General features: G+C 38.8%; 1 protein-coding gene across 3 annotated transcripts; it reads right to left on the bottom strand.

Annotated features, from left to right (window-relative positions):
- Positions 1-7,104: 7,104 nt before the first annotated feature.
- Positions 7,105-15,909, bottom strand: LOC121253647 (diacylglycerol O-acyltransferase 1-like). 3 transcript variants are annotated; one of them, XR_005938413.1, is made up of 17 exons: positions 15,214-15,909; positions 14,713-14,793; positions 14,455-14,528; positions 14,247-14,322; positions 13,959-14,026; positions 13,382-13,505; positions 12,677-12,775; positions 12,234-12,335; positions 11,994-12,130; positions 11,303-11,384; positions 11,174-11,194; positions 10,468-10,530; positions 9,827-9,874; positions 8,774-8,836; positions 8,522-8,575; positions 8,182-8,402; positions 7,105-7,315 (listed from the first exon to the last, which is right to left on the bottom strand). XR_005938413.1 is itself a non-coding variant. In XM_041153640.1 (16 exons), the coding sequence occupies exons 1-16, from the start codon at positions 15,577-15,579 to the stop codon at positions 8,298-8,300; spliced, it is 1,563 nt and encodes a 520-aa protein (XP_041009574.1). In that variant the 5' UTR covers positions 15,580-15,909; the 3' UTR covers positions 7,867-8,297. The 3 variants fall into 3 exon arrangements, 1 of the variants encoding a protein (XP_041009574.1); XR_005938412.1 differs by lacking the exon at positions 7,105-7,315 and adding an exon at positions 7,867-8,099; XM_041153640.1 differs by lacking the exon at positions 7,105-7,315 and having other exon boundaries at positions 7,867-8,402.
- Between the last annotated feature and the right edge of the window lie 1,215 nt (positions 15,910-17,124).

Here is a 17,124-nt window from a genome sequence, read left to right as displayed (position 1 = left end):
TTCTTCCTTTGGTTGCCTTGTGCAAGTGGAGACACTTGGCTTTGTGTTAGGCGGGAGATGGCCTCGACCCCGTTGAAGGGGCAAGGGGGGAAGCACTCCTTTAAATTGTTTCCTCCTTTATTTGCCATGTGAGAGTGGAGACACTTAGTTTGGTTTTAGGCGGGAGATGGTCTCGATCGATCTCAATGGGCTAGGAGGGAAACAATCCTTTGAGTTGTTTCCTCCTTTGATCACGAAGTGCAAGTGGAGACACTCGGCTTGGTGTTAGGTAGGAGATGGTCTCAAGTGTTAAAGGGCAAGGAGGGAAACATTCATTTGAGTTGTTTCCTCCTTTGTTCGCTAGGTGCGAGTAGAGATACTAGACTTGGTGTTGGGCAGTAGATGGTCTCGACCACTCTAAGGGGCAAGGAGGGAAATACTCTTTTGAGTTGTTTCCTCCTTTGTTCGCCAAATGCAAGTGGAGACACTCAGCTTGGTGTTCGGTGGGATATGGTCTTGACTGTGCTAAAGGGGCGAGGAGGGAAACGCTTATTTAAATTGTTTTCTCCTTTATCCACCAGGTGCGAGTGGAGACACTCAGCTTGGTGTTAGGTGGGAGATGGTCTCGACTGCACTAAAGGGGCGAGGAAGGAAACACTCCTTTGAGTTCTTTCTTCCTTTGTTCTCTAGGTGCGAGTGGAGACACTCAGCTTGGCGTTAGGCTGGAGATAGTCTCGGCCACGCTAAATAGGCGAGGAGAGAAGCACTCATTTGAGTTGTTTCCTTCTTTGTTCTCCAGGCGCGAGTGGAGACACTCGACATGGTGTTAGGCGAGAGATGGTCTCGACCGTGCTAAAGGGGCGATGAGGAAACACTTTTTTTTAGTTATTTCCTCCTTTGTTCACCAGGTGCGAGTGGAGACATTCGACTTGGTGTTAGGTGGGTGATGGTCTCGACCACGCTAAAAGGGCGAGGAAGGAAACACTCTTTTAAGTTGTTTCCTCCTTTATTCACCAGGCTTGAGTGGAGACACTCGGCTTGGTGTTAGGCGGGAGATGATCTCGACCGTGCTAAAGGGGCAATGAATAAATACTCCTTTGAGTTATTTCCTCCTTTGAGCGTCAGGTGCAAGTGGAGACACTTGGCTTAGTGTTAGGCATTTCTTCCTTCATCTGCTAGATGTGAAGGTAAAATATGGGACCTAATAACCTTTTTATTGCATTAGCAAGTTTACATGTGGAGTTATACAAAATACTTCTTTAAATGCTCAACATTCTGTGAGTGAGGGAGCTCCTTCTTTTAGGTGTCTTTGGGCAGTACAATCTCAGCCTGTGGCTTGCTACTACTATGTAAAGGACTTCCTGTTATGGACCAAGTTTGCCTTCCTCTGTTGTGGTGACCCCAGCTTCTTTTAAGACTAAGTCTCCCATTCTGAAGGACATTGCCTTGACCTTTCTATTAAAATACTACTCTATCTTCCTTTCGTTGGTTGCTACCTTGATCTCTGCCTCAGCTATTTTCTCTTCCAACAAATTGAGATTTGCCTATAGTGCCTCGATGTTTTGCCCTTCACTAAAGTGTTGGGTTTAGTGGCTTGGCATCCCCACTTCTACGGGTATGACTACTTCGCTGCCATAGGTCAGGACGAAAAGGGTTTCTCCTGTCAGGGTTTCGACAATTATCTTGTAAGCCAAAGTACTTCGTGGAGCTCTGCGGTCTAGAAGCCCTTTTTCTCCTCTAGCCTCTTCTTTAGCACGTCGATTATCGTCTTTTTTGTTACTTCAACTTACTCGTTGGCTTGGAGATGTCCAAAGGATGAGTATTTGACCTTGATTCCGAGTTTGGCGCACCAGCTCCAGTAGTTCTCCAAGTCGAATTGCCTACTGTTGTTCGAAATTATGCTCTGTGGTATCCCAAATTGGCATGCAACTGCTTTCCATAGAAACTTAGTGACATTTTACAAAGTCACCAGTGCTTAAGCCTTTGCCTATTTTGTGAAGTAATCAACAACGACAATGACGAACTTTGCTCTCCCTTTGCCTGGTGGCATGGGACCAACTAGGTTTACTCCCCACTGGGTGAATGGCCAAGGGGATGTGATTGATGTTAGTTTCTCGGGCGGGCTGATCAGAATTGGTGTGTATAACTGGCATTGGACACATTTCTTTGTGAATTCTTTGGCGTCTTTGAGCATGTTCAACTAATAATACTCGACCCTCATGACTTTGGCCACCAGAGCTCTTCCTCGGGAGTGATTTTCGCATATTTCCTTATGTATTTCCTCTATGACATATTAGGCCTCTTCCTTTGATGCACACCTTAGGAGAGGGGTCAAAAAATTCTGCTTATACAACATGCCACTAATCATGGTGAACTAGGTAACTTTGTTCTTAACTTTTCTTGCTTCCTCCTTGCTGAGTGGGAGTTTCCTAATAGTCAAGAATTTGGTTATATCATGCACCCATTCTGGGGCCCCTGTGCTTACTTCTGAGATTTTGAGCCCAATGGCTGGCACTTTTTTTGTTCAAGTGATTGCCTTCCATGGTAAGGTCGTTTCGTCTCTTCCAGATGCTACTCGCACCAGCCTATCAGCTTTCTAATTGTCCTCCCTCGGGATGCGGCTAATTTGGATGTAATCAAGACGGTCACGTCGTTCATATACTTGATGCAGGTATCTTTTGAGCCTCTCACCATTCACCAGATATTCTCCTATTATTTGGTTGACTACGACTTGGGAGTCTACTTTCATATTGACCTCCCTTGCTCCCAAGGCTTTTGCTACAAGAGTCCTGCTAACACTGCTTCGTACGTACTTGGCCTCATTGTTGGTGACTTTGAATTTGAGCCTCATTACGTAGTATGTTTTAGTGTTGTCTTCGGTGACCATGTGCACCCCTATGCCCCCCCCAAAAAAAAAATGGCAGGATGAGCCGTCGACATAAAGTTGCCACAGCTTTCCTACAGGGGGTTCCTACATTTCTTCAAGGAAGTTGGAAACTTTGCCTACAAAGTTAGCTAGTACTTGTCATTTCGCTGCGGTCTGAGGAATGTAGTCAATATTGAACTTGCTTAGTTCGATCGACCACTTTACTAGTTGGCCCGAGACATTTGGTCGCTGCAGTATTGTCTGTAAGGGTGTTGTTGTTACCACTTTTATAGGATGCACTTGGAAGTAAGGTTGTAATCGACAAGTGGCCACTACTAACGCGAACGTTAACATTTCCACTTTCGGATATTTGGTCTCGGCTCCCCTTAAAGCCCAGCTTATGTAGTATATTGGCCTTTGTATCTTTGATTCTTCACGTATCAAGGATGCGGATACGACCTCCGACATGACCGACAAATATAGGAGCAGGCTCTCTCCCTACTTGGTTTTGCTTAAGTGTGAGGGGTGCGACAAGTATTCATTGAGTTGCGCAAATGCCCTTTCGCACTTGTTGTCCCGATTTTGTACCTTCCGTAAGACTCAAAAGAATGGTAGGCATTTGTCTGTTGACCTTGACATGAACCTGTTGAGCCCCGTTATTCTCTCTGCCAGCCTTTGTACTTCATTTAAGTTCCTTGGCGGCCCCATTCCAACAATCACCTAGACCTTCTCTAGATTAGCTTCAACCCCTCTTTGCGACACCATGAAGCCCAGGAACTTGCCTTGCTGCAACCCGAATGTGCATTTTGTAGGCTTAAGTTTCATTTTGTATTGTTGTAACACACTGAATGCTTCCTTTAAATTTTCTACGTGTTTTTTTTACTCTTTGCTCTTGACTAAGAAATCATCAACATATACTTCCATATTACACCCGATTTGTTCCTTAAACATTCTGTTCACCAACCTTTGGTAGTTGTGCCAGTATTATTTAAGTTGAAAGGCATCACTTTGTAGAAATATAACCTCTGGTCGGTTATGAATGCTATTTTTTCTTGATTGGCTTGGCTCATCTGAACATGATTATACTCTGAATAGGCATCCATAAAACTTAACATTCGATGTCCTATAGTGGAGTCTACAATTAGGTCAATTCGGGGTAATAGGAAGTTGTCCTTTGGGTAGGTCTTATTAAGATCAGTAATATCCACACGCATTCACCATTTTTTATTAGACTTCCTCATGAGAACTATATTTGAAAGCCATTTTGGGTAGTGGGTTTCTTTGATAAATCCAGCTACTAGAAGGCGGTCAACTTCCTCTGCAATTGCTGCATATTTCTCGGTACTAAAACCCCTTTTCATTTGTTTATTGATCGCACATTTGGATTAACACTCAATCAGTGTTCCATAAACTTCTCATCGATCCTTGGCATGTCCTTGTGGCTCCAAGCAAAGACGTCCCAGTGTTCGGCAAGGAGTTGCTTTAGTTTTTGCCTTTCTTCACCTTTTATTTTGGTCCTGATCCTCACTGTAGCCTTGGGGTGAGCCGGTTCATGGGTGAATAGCTCGAGAGGCTTGTCAAGCTCACCCTACTTCAAGGTCTCTTCATCTCGGGTTTTCGCTTCGTGTATCATGATCTCGGGAGGAGGGTGTGGAAATTGTTCACCTACCGCTGAGGATTCAACCATTCTAACATCTTTTTCTCCGACTTTGAGCTCTTGTACATAGCATTCTCGAGCAAGTACTTGCTTGCCGCAAACTTCCCCAATGCCTGCTTCTGTGGAAAATTTCATCTTTAGATGGTACATGAAAGTAATGACTCTGAGAGCATTCAAGGTTGGTCGGTCAATAATGGCATTGTAAGATGACTAGGTCTTCATTATCAAGAAATCTGTCATTATGGGAGTCAGATCCTGCTGAAACTGGTAGGGCGATTGAGCCGCTTCTCCTGAGAACCCTTTCAAAGGGGTGGGTGTTGGGCATAGCCCACTTTGATTGATTCTCATCTTCATGAAAGCATCCCAAAATAGAATGTCAACCAAGTTGTTGTTTTCAACAAGTATCTTTCATGTGGTGTAGTTGGCCACTAACATAGTCACTACTAATGCATCATCATGTGAGTATACTTCTCCCTTGCAGCCATCATCACTGAAGGATATTAAGGCCATTGGTCATGTCTTTGGTTGTTTTGCCAGTCTTTCGATGTTGAAAACTTCTACATACTTGGCGTTGCATGCATAAGCTTTTCGCCCAAAGGAGGTGGGGTCGCCTCTAGTGATTTCTCTAGCCATGATGCAGATCTCCCCAGGGGGGGATCATTTTGGTCTTGACCTTGGTGAGCGGGTCGGTCGTGGTGTTCCCTAGTGGTTTTTCTTCTTCTCGGGCTATCACTTCTTCGACACCTTTGCTCTCAATCTTGATGCTTCTCACTTGGTCGCCTAGGGGGCGAAAAGTTTCAGGCGACTAGACATTCAAATTCGCTGCTGTCTTGCATCTCCTCGATTTTTTGTTTCAAGGTGCGGCGGTCTTCTATACAATGCCTCCTACATTATGGATAGGTGCAAAATCGTTGGGTTCTTTGAATATGGTTGTTGTCTTGAGTCAGTTCCCTGGTCCTATCTTGGACATTCATGTTGGAATATTGTACGAATATTGTATCCTAGAGTTCACCATTCGCGTCGGAATGCCTATTTCCTGCCTTCTTTTGTGCAGGTTCTTTTTGGTTCTTGGATCCTTTTCTTGGTCTCTTCCATGGGCGCTCTTCTTTGTTCGGTCTTCCAATCACTTCATCTCTGACTTTCTTGGTGCGGTTAGGGCCCGTTGAGTATCTTTAGCGTTGACAAAGTCGTTTGCTCTGTCCATAATTCACGTAGAGTGATTGGGGTTTTTCTCTCCAATTCGGCCATAAATAGGATTATGGGCCGGATTCTTCCTAATAGGGTTGCTACGTGATCTTTTCATCTTGGTCGTCTGTCATCATGCACTCCTTGTCAAAACGGGCGAGGTAAGCCTTCAGACTTTCGTTCTCCCTTTGTTTCATGGTGAGTAGATATGCAGCAGGTCTCCTCCTTCTACTCACCATAAACTTAGTCAAGAACTGCCTACCTAACTCCTCGAAGATGTCTATAGAGCCCGAGTGCAGTACTCCAAACCATCCCCTGGCGACTCCTTTCAAGGTTAAAGGAAATGTCCGGCACGCGATCTCCCCAGCAAAATCTTGGAGTGTCATGTGGGGTTTGAATGTTTCTAGACGTTCGACGGGATCCTTGGACTCGTCATACATTTCGACTAGCGGGACCTTGAACTTTGGCGGGAGCAGTACTACTATGATCTTTGTGCTATACAGTAAATCAGTGATAGTGAGTAGCTGAACTACGTACGAATATGCACATATCTTCTGGGCCATTTCTTTGACTTGTCCATGAGGATTCGTAGATTGTGGTACATTTTTCTCTTCTCATCAGCATTCAAGGTTTTTCCTATACTCTGCGACTCTGCCTCTGCTCGATCAATATGGCTCGGTGCATCATCCTCTCCTGTGGCGATGTTTCTGTGATTCAGGGTCTCATTTTTGCGCTGAAGAGACTCAATTTCTACTATTACTCTTCTTAGTTTCTCCTCCATCTTAGCCAATCTTCCCTCCATGTTCGTAGAAGTAGCTTCCTGGTGTCGGGTTGCTTGAGAGCATGTTGTTGCAGGCATGCGAAAGGCACATTGGGATGCAATTTAAAAATTCCACAGACGGTGCCAACTGTTATGGACATGCTTCATACCCCTGTGAACACCTTTAATGACCCTACACTAGTTAACTCAGAAATGCTCAAAGGGTATGAAATACCTTCGATGCCTAAGTCAGATAATCCGTGTAACACCTTTAGGAATCCCAGACTAAAAGTCATTTACCTCGATTGTGGATTCCCTCTAATATTTATAGAAAATGGGAGAGAGCTCGGGTTTGTTATTATTTAAATCTTCCCTTTATCCGGGAGAGGATTTGAATTCTCTCTATTTGCTAGTAGTGCTGAAAGGTTTGGGGCTTACGTTGCATGGCCTGAATTGGCTACTGGAGTCCGACTATTGTGGGCTTGTTTCGTTGGGCCACCAAGCCTTTGTAGCGTGTAGGTTGGTCCGTAAGCGAGGGAGGATTTGATCCCTCCATTTTTTAAGAATTTTCCTTTGTGTTTTATTTTTCCTACTAGAGAAAACATCGATCTACCACCTTCTGGCCATCTCAAAGTAACACAATACTATTAGATTTTCAGGCCACCAACATATTTCTACATGCATTGTATAATCATATTTTTCAGCCCCAAATATTTAGCATCCAACCACGCACACCCTCCTCCTCCAATGGGCATGTGAGATCCATGTAGCGATACAATGTTTCATGATCGTTGATAAAATTGTGATCGGTCCGATCTCGGCCATCTTATTGCTTGTCCTAAAGTTAGGAGTTGACAAACTACTCTATCTGCAAAAAAAATATGAATGTTATGAAAGACCACAAATCACTATTACAAACCCTCCTACCATTTTTACTTGGCCAAATTCATCAGCTCCAATTTAGCCAATGGTGGTCCATCTCTTGCAAGCCAAAAGAACATAGAATCAAGACTACTTGGTAGTTCCCTTTCATCTCTGTTTTTTCTTTTTGCATTTCTTTGAATGTTCAGAACTGGAATATGAACATTCTAGGGCAATTGTAGAAGTCCCCACCCCACTTTTATACCTTGAAATATTATAATAAAATTATTTGCATATTATTTTTTTTTTTCAAAAAAAAAAAAATTCTTTTAAGCAGTTTCGTCTTTTGAAAGGAAGATCCAACGGCACTAAAATGTGCACTGAAACCATTCGTGTTGTGACAATCAATGATAATCTCGCAGTTAAAAGCCCGTTTCTTATACTCCTGAGAGCATTGGCAGCGGCTTGGGCATATCTGCCCTAGCAATGCAAAATTTACCTAATAAATAAAGAGTTAAAATTGTCTGACATTGGAAGAGCTAAAACAAATGCATCATCTCATGTAAAGTCTACAGTATATATATATATATATGTGTAAAGTTACTGTTGCTCTCCCATCTCTTATTTTATCTAGAGAAGCCTTCGACTATCATTTACATTAGCAGCAAAATAAACCAGTACTACAACTGTGGCACTAGTTCTTTGCTAGAGCATTGAACATCAAAATTGGTATTAGACCATTTTTCCAAACCCCACCAAAAGCCGTAGACCAAGTAAATTGACCAAGAAGCCTATCAAGAAGATAAAAGTATATGGTCATAGCATAAAAGCAGCATTCATTCTGAATATAATGAAATGAAGTCCAACCCACACCTCGCTCCAGCAGGGATGCCGTACCGAAAAATGATGTTACTCCCTTCATAAAACAATAGACGCACCATATCTACAGCAACTTTACTTTCCAGAGTAAATGAGGGAGTCGATAGTTTTTATTCAGTCTTCCCTTTCCGGTTCATTAGGTCGTGGTAGTATAGAAGAACACACATAGGTTGACCGAGAATACAGAAAATGAACCAGAATATCATATTTCCCACCTGGCATAAAAGAGAGCACAAACCAAAGAGAAAGGGCTATTTTAAATCAAGTTGAATGGCACAAGAAATTCAGTGTTGAATAAGTTTAAATATTATTATTCCTGAAAGCTAATACGTACCATTGAGTTTCTGAACTTATTTTGCAGGTAATTAGTGATCAGAACCAAGGGAACCTATTCAAGAATAGAGCTATTATTATCATCTAACTCATTCATGTCCCGATAGACTCTTGCCGTAATGGCATGCGCCTAACTCAAGGAAAACTGACAAGTTCTTTTTGGATGTAGTATACTTCAAGTTCTAAGAAAGAGGTAAATGATTGTAACATTAAGCAGAGAAAAATATACCATCAAAAGTCATAATAATTTCACCTGAAACATTATGCCAATAAAAGCCCACAACTTGAACATGTGGCATGGAACAGCAATGCATAGCTGCAGAGGAATTAAACAAAATTAAACTCAAACATAGCTATGAAGTGACTGAAGCACTACAATTATTAAACGGCAATCATTTAAAGATTTAGATTGAGGCAGATACAATAACATTATTCTGCCACAAAAACCATAAATTGCAATCAGTTTCTGTACACAAGCTTCTTCGATCATCAAGAGGGAGAGCATGAACAAATAATGAAACATAAAATGACTTTGAAGTACTGGCTCCAGTGGCAGATCACCTTGAGGGGCATTCTAGCTAAAACTTTTTGGCTATTGCAATTTCTAAATGGTCGTATTGTGGCAATGCAACATCATTCTTTCCTTCTCACTAATTCAATGCCACCATTTTTAACCTTTATCTCTTCTTTCTTTCCAAAAATATGTCCACTAAACCACCAGAAACCTGACAAATTAAGCAATAAAAATAGGATGACTATGCCCTTCAAGATTGCGGTTCTTGTTGGGATATGTAATCCTACATGTGTTCGCAATTGAACATAAAGCAAAATTTCTGACTATAGATTTTACTGGACAAAGGTAGCTATCTCTTGGTTTGGCTTTTAAGATCATATTATGATTTATGATGATATGACCTGCCCCAAAGCCATGCCAAGTCAACCAGTCACAATATTTGTGTGCAGCTTGAACTTTACCCTCCCCTTTTTCCCATGAATGGAAAAACTCCAAAATACATTCAGACACGAAAGAAGTAACCTTTGAGCGTGCATAAAATTTATGAAAGGAAAAATTTATCGCTTTTTTGTTTTTCAGCAAGCAAAAGAAAAAAATGTTGTTACCATGCCCAAAAAACAAAAGTAACAAAGACAGGAGCAAAACCATCATTGTCTATATAGCATATAATAGCTGCCAACTATGGTGATGCACATAGAATAAATAACATATTCCAATCAGCTTCCAGTGCCACAAAGGGCTGAAAGTAGACTTGTTATTTGAAACACAAGGGCAAAACAAAAGGCAACATACCTCATGGAATACAGCAGACACAAGGAAGGCGATTAGACTGGCCACACCCTGAATTAGAAACAAATATTTGGAAAACACATAAATAATTTACAATTATTAATCCTTAATAGGAGGGGCCAAGAGCATTAAATTAATCCATGGGAATGTTATTGAAGTTTACCCTATTACAAGTACTACCACTAAAGCCAAATATAGTCACAATTACCATTATTCTTTCATCGGTACAAGGTCACTAAGCTGAGAAGAACAGAGGTCAGAGTATATACATTCTGAGCTTCAACAAACTGGGACAAATTGGTACAATTATATGATATCATGATACTGTTTAATCATGTGAAATACAAAGGATGTATCTATCAAATTGGTTGAAAAAACAGATAGAAAACTGTGGAGGTGAACTGATAACAAGATCAGCCACATCTGATAGAGTGTCATTGTGGGAACTAGAACTGAAGCTGTGCATCACCTAAGAGTGGGCACATAACACAGCTAATTCAGACAGTTTGTCCTTAGACAACTATCCCTATAGAAAATGCGGACAAAAAATTTACAGGGATTGCAGACATTAAAATTTAAAACCTAACAACATAAAAATGTGTTTATTAAGCACCTTTTACAATCTTAGGCGAGATTGGTATTACCTTTGGTATCCCATTCCGCAGGCATGGAAAATAGATATGGCGAATCATCCATTTATGCACAGGCTGTAATGAAAACAAATCTGATCAGTTATACAGTTCTTTCTTTAGTGTACTTGGAAACCAGCATCATGACCTCAGGCAAAGAATAATGAAACAGCATAAACATAAACACTTGCAAATAACCAGCCAAGGGCGGGCTTAGGATAAGCTGTTGACTCGGACATCTTGGGTTTGATTCTATACTAGGAGTTCCTATAGAGTACTTGATACACGGTTTTGGCCGGTGGAGTTGTGTTCCAGGGTTCACTCCCAGAGGTGGATCTGAAGTATCTTGCCTTAGTGAGATTCCACATCATTAAAAACCAAAAAAAAAAAAAAAAAAACCTCTGCAAATAGCTCCTTCAATGAACCTACTATATAGTATGGTTCAAAATTTTTTCGCAATCCAAATGCCAAAATATATTAGTGATTCAGTGAAGAATAAATAATGTAGACTCAAGTACCATTTCAAACTCTTATCTTCGAGTCAATACCCTACTGCTTATAAAGTCAAAATAAGAACATCATAACTAAATATAACTCAAAATTTGCAACCTTTTGGGCCGGACCATCCAGAACAGAACGAAGAAGATCCAAATAAAGAATAAGCCAGAGAACCTACATAAGTGACCAGTCACACAAACTCTGAATCTTGAGAGAAACTTACCATATTCCACATTCTCCAGTACTGATGACACCACAGAGCCGCAAGAGTTATGCAAAAAGCACAGTTTTCAGCACGTTCTTGTTCAAAAACATGACCAAATGGCTACATATTGCAAGATTAAAGACCTACCTCTTCAACCGTTTTAGCATTCCACCAATCTTTGTAAAACTCCCGATCACCAAAGCGAAGAAGTTCAGCCAGTATATTTAACCTAAGATTGCAGGCTTCATCTGAGCATAAGATTCTCTTGAAATAACATGACTCTCAAAAATGAAAATCTCAAATAAATTTAGAAATCTTGTCTTGATTTTAAAATAAGGCACATCTGAGAGAGAGAAAAAGAAGACCGTTTTGCCTCTAAAGAAGCAAATTTTTGAAACAAAAATAATTTTTTATGTAAAACAGCCAAATTTCTGAAGTCTCGAACTAAGTAAGATGGTAAATTAACACCACCTCATTATCTACATCTCTTTTTTTCTTTCCAGCCAAGAAGGAAGGGAACGAAACTTACCACTCAGTCCCATCAATGACATAAATTCAAAACAAACAATGATGTAACAAGAAGTGTAAGACTAAGTTCATGAGCAAGTTTTCCATGTAGGAAAAAAAAAAAAACCAGCATGTGGTCCACAAAATTTCATAAACCAGAATTTGCTCATGAACTTGGTCTTAAACTATTAAGAAAAAAATCCTATGAAGATCTTTATGACATTCCTAAGTCAGATTTTCAAGAGAAAATACTGATGATCACTGGAAAAAGCTTTCTAAGAAAAATTATAAGAAATATATGCCTTTACAAAATAAAGGAAAGAAGACACACCAGAGGTGAAAGAAGCAGTAGAACATGCAAAGCCACACGTATAAATTTGGGACCGAAAGCTTCAAAACCCTTTCTATGGCATATAAAAGGTTCCCTTTCAAGGGATGCTGTGAGTTCTTGACAATAGGATTAATATACTGCAGCAATATACCACCAAAGTCAAGTCAGAATATAGCCAATTTTTCTGAAGAACGAAAAGAACTAGGAATTGTAGTTTTTTAATTACCAACAGTTACTTACTTGTTCTATTATGAATCCCATAACACCTGTAAATATTATCAAATTGAAAAACTGACGAACCACCCAGCCCTTTCGAATGTATGGCGTACGAGGATAGGTTGTCTATAATAACAATACATCAATATGAAGGTCAAAGAACACCAATACTAATTAGGCTTCATTAATCAGATAAAAAAGGCTTTATACTATTTAAACTAGCATAAAAGGATTATGAATGTAACAGACAGGAAGAATCATAAAAGACTGACAACAACCACAACCCAATCATAGATATCTCAATAGACACTTTTTTGTACATGCAACAAACAAAAGTTTCTTTTCTGATAACACAGTCCAAAAAGTTAGAAGGGACATAAATATCATGAACAAGGTGTGCTAAAATGGATCAGGATGAGCATAAGTTTATGATAATAACTGCAACAGAAGTCATGAATTGTGATTACCTGATAACACAAGGTTGGGGCAACCATGAAGTAAGCCAAACTCTTGAAGTTAACACTGCAAGGATAATCCGTATTCAGAGAATTGGGCTGGACATCGCCCTAACATCAAACAGGACCTTGGTGAATAGATAGAAAAGAAACATCTGTACATCACCCATCACAAGAATTTCTGCAGAGACTGAGAGTAAACATCCATTGCAGAGAAAAGGCGAGAGCAGCACCAACTGCTTTTTTATCTAATGAAGAGCACTCATAATGTGCGTTTGAAACATAATGTAATAGGAATTTTTGACTTTATATACACATTTCAATCCAATTTAACGATAGTTTTAGTTCTTTTTCTTTTTCTTTTTCTTTTTAACAGATGAGGCCAATTAATTGAAAATAGGGTGGTAGTCCTTGAGAGGAAAATATAATTAACCTGTCAATAAGGTAAAGAAAACTAAGGATTACTTTGATAATACTTACTCAACGTCTGGCCCATTTTTCTCAATTACGAACTTACAACAAACATATATAGCATGTTCCTCTATGTTAAGTTTTAGGAAGAAACCTAATAAATTTCATTTAGGCACGAAGATTAACAAATATCCTGTCTCCTCTCTTCAATCAAATATTTTCTTTCCAGGAGACTTTTATATGTACCGGCAAGTGCTCTTTTCAATCAAACTTTCTGACTCCTCTTTTCAAGGGAATTTAATTTACCTTTTCAATTGATTTGGCAAGTGCTCTCATATCATGGTTTGTGTGCGCATAAGATACCAATTTTAACCATACAATGCAAGCGAAGAGCATCAAAGTGACACCAGATAAAACAGCAGAGTCACACCTGCACATTTTAAAGACATAACGGAATTGAGAAACTTCAACATATGTCGTGTCAATGAACTGAGGAAAATTCCTACGTGTATAACTCTCTGGTAAAACATTAAAGGGAAAAAGGGGATCCAAACTGTCACTTTTGACTCAATGCATTCTCAAATTACCACTTTTCAGTAGATCACATCCTCTGTCTAACTCTAGCCTTTAAATTGGATGAATATTAGATTATGTAAATACATCAAATTTTAACGAAGTTGCAAATTGTAAGTTTTTGGTAGTTTGAAGGTGCAATGAGTCAAATGTGATGGTTTGTATACCACGTTGCAAAATGGGGCAACAGATGGGGCACAACATGTATTTTCTCCAATCATTAAATTTAGGTACCAAAAACGTTGAGCATCTATTTATCAGAACACCAGCATTGTTGACATAGCCTAACATAAATGAAAAAAAAAAATACCTCAAAATAACAAAAACTGGGAACAAAACCACAGCTGTTGTAAGGATTACTTGAAGTAAAACAACAACCTGCAATATTAAAGTAGAAATTAAATTTTGAGGTTACCAGGAGTTCAACATTGCTTGTTATTCTCTAGGAGAGAAACATATACAAAGTATATAACTGCAGTATATAAGATGCAGCCCCCCATGTATCCAAATGGAAAGTATATTTCCATGGGTACAATTCCATTTCATGGTGAAGTAGGAAAGGCTGTTGATTTTCAATACTGAAACTCGAATTACTTACGGGTTCATGGATATACTTCTGTTGTACTAATTTTTCCACTATAAAGGTAGCAAGTGGGAATATCGGGAGTGTAAGGCTGCAATAGAAGCATGAACAATACACTCGGAGTCAGATGCTCGTTGGACACAAAAAAAGCCCAAATGAAATGTGCAAAAAAGAAGTCATCCTAAGCAGTAAGAGGAGGAAACAGAAGTTTAGTAACCATTACCAACACATAAGAAGGGGCCAATCTCTCAATGATCTTGAACTAAACCAAAAACCGGTCCTAATTAACAAACCATACTGCAATGATAGTTAAAAATCAGCGATCAAAATTGTGAGCCCTAAAGAAACATTTGACCAAAAATTAAAAACTTGGCATGATTATTATTTGCATACAGGCCACGGGAGCATGTTGCTGTACAAGTTAACAGATGTAACCAATATCTTATTGAAGTAATTAATATAAGGAAGGAGTGACACAAACCTTCATAAGATTCTCAATGATGAGTCTGCTGTTTACAGCAACTAGCACTACTATACAGAGATTAAGGAGACCTGCATGACTCTGCATGAAAATTTAAACTACAGAATCAGGATTGCATAGCACATTACCTAATGTGCATTTTTTTGCAGTGGTGTGATTTTTCAAGTGGTGGAATTGTGCTTAGAAATATTTAGTTCGATTTATGAATTGGCTAAAGGATGCAATCCGAGCAAGATGCTGGCTCCCACGGAGCTGTTAAACAACAGTTACGTATTAAAAGAGCGATTTCATTTTCATGCTCGTCATTCAATTACTCAAAAAATATGGACCGAGTTTGGATTTTCTTTTTAAAGGCTGTTTCTTCCAAACACGACTCTGTTTATCGTATACCATACTCGTCGTAAAGTCAGAAGTTTTGAACAAATTACGAAGCATTTTTAATCTATATCCGGAGCAATATATACTTTTTAAAGAAAAAGCGGTTGAAGAAGCTGGGACTACCTCTTTGAAGATTGCATCAGAGCTAAGAGGGCTCTCCTTTATTCTCCGATGAGCAGGAGCCGATGGCCGATACGCGAGTTTCACCGCCGCGAAATCCGTTCCCCGATCCAGACCGTTTGCAGTCTTGTCGCCTCCGTCGTTCCCATTGGCCACGTGATTCGCCGACTGAATTACAGCTTCACTCCGATTCCCCTCGTCCTCGCAGCTCTTCCCGGTTTCACTCACCGAATAACCCGGGTCGGGATCTTTAGTTTCGGAAGTTAAGCCGGAGACTTGTGGAATAGCGCGAGGGCGTTTTCGAAGATCAGAGCCGGTGTGAGGGAGCGTGGCGGTGGCTTTTCTATCGGGAATATCCGAAATCTCCATTACAACAGGGAATTGTAGGAGATACGAGCAATAGAGATAGAGACGAATATAAATATATACAAGTACAATAAACAGAGGAGATGTAAATAAAATAGTAAAGCAGCGTGCGCCAGAGAACGAGAGAATCTGCTGTCTGAGAGTGAGTCTGAGAGAGATAAAAGAGTATGTTTAAGCAAAAATGCAGGAAGTTTGGAGCAGAGTCGGTGGCGGAGGATGTTTGTACTTTGGAAGGTGATTTTCTCCAAACAGGCAGCCTTCGGGTGTCCGTGTCAGTATCATATACGTACAAAGAAGAAAACGATGTACTGAATCTGCATCTGTATCTGCATGACTCTATCACATGGGCTTACACCACCAATTGATAGTCTTGTATTTCTTTCTATGCATTGGTCTTCTTCTTCTACTTGTAATAATGATATATATGTAAGTCCAAACTGTAAAAATTTCGTACCAATCTTTTTTTATAGCGACCTCTACCTTCAAAAAATATGATTTTTTTTTTCTCTGAGATTTATTTTTTACAAAAGACTTGTGCAATATTAACGATTTGTATTCACAACTCATCTCAATTCATTTCAATTCATTTTAACTTATCTCACTATTATTCATTATTATTCATCAACTTTAATTCACAAATCTCACTACTATTTACAATCTATCTCACTACTATTTACAATACATCTTAACTCATCTTCGAATCTAAACGATACGAAATAATATTACTCAAATGATATGATATTCTATAATGGAAAAGTTTTCTTGTAAATGAGTTCATGCACTAAACACTGACATGTAAGTCATCCATTTAATGAAACAGTACAAATTAAAGATGGTAATAATTTTCATGAGTCAGACAACCTTTTCTTCTTTCAAAATTTTTCTTTTTTTGTTTTTCATTTCAATAAAAAAAAAGTCATGTCAATATTGATATGTAATTTGGAATAAAGAAATTTGTACCATTTCTCATTTTCTAAAAAGAAATTTAAAAGTAGATGGATAATATCACCTCGACACAATGAATGAAAGTGCAATAAAAATGTAGTATATAGAATTTTTTATAATTAATATTGTTATTAAGTTATTGTCATATAAAGGCGTCACGCAGATGGGTTGTGAAAATAATGAAGTAAAAATTATGTGGAAGTTATTTGAACGTTCAAGTTTTATTCTTTTATTTCTTTTTTTATAGAAAACCAGTTAAATTTGTGTTCGTCATCAATTTTTTAATAGATTTTTTTTTTAAGGAGTTCAAATTTATTCACAAACTATTTGATTAATTTATTATTTTTTAATTTAAATTAATTTTATTAGTGTATACATTATAGTAAGTTTGGTTTAACAATTAGTTATTTAATTATGAATATTATAATGTCATTTTATTTTTTTTTATATTTTTGTCTACTCAGTTTTCTGTCGTAAACAAGGAACTTTGAGACGATGATAATAAAAAGAAAATGATAAATATATTTTTCATATATATATATATATATATATATATATATATATACACATATATACACTCATAAAAATATCGTATTTCTAATC

Source organism: Juglans microcarpa x Juglans regia, chromosome 2S (assembly GCF_004785595.1).
Source record: "Juglans microcarpa x Juglans regia isolate MS1-56 chromosome 2S, Jm3101_v1.0, whole genome shotgun sequence".
In the NCBI taxonomy this organism is placed as follows: domain Eukaryota; kingdom Viridiplantae; phylum Streptophyta; class Magnoliopsida; order Fagales; family Juglandaceae; genus Juglans; species Juglans microcarpa x Juglans regia.
The sequence above is the reverse complement of the archived record's forward strand: the minus strand, read 5'-3'. Positions and strand labels throughout refer to the sequence as shown.

What these genes read in the sequence shown, in the direction of transcription:
- LOC121253647 (XM_041153640.1), bottom strand. Translation starts at nt 15,579, where the DNA reads ATGGAGATTTCGGATATTCCCGATAGAAAAGCCACCGCCACGCTCCCT. An exon ending in TGGGATTCATAATAGAACAA is followed by an intron (nt 12,131 to 12,233) that starts GTAAGTAACTGT and finishes ATATTGCTGCAG; the next exon opens with TATATTAATCCTATTGTCAA. An exon ending in TGTCTGCTGTATTCCATGAG is followed by an intron (nt 8,837 to 9,826) that starts GTATGTTGCCTT and finishes ATTCCTCTGCAG; the next exon opens with CTATGCATTGCTGTTCCATG.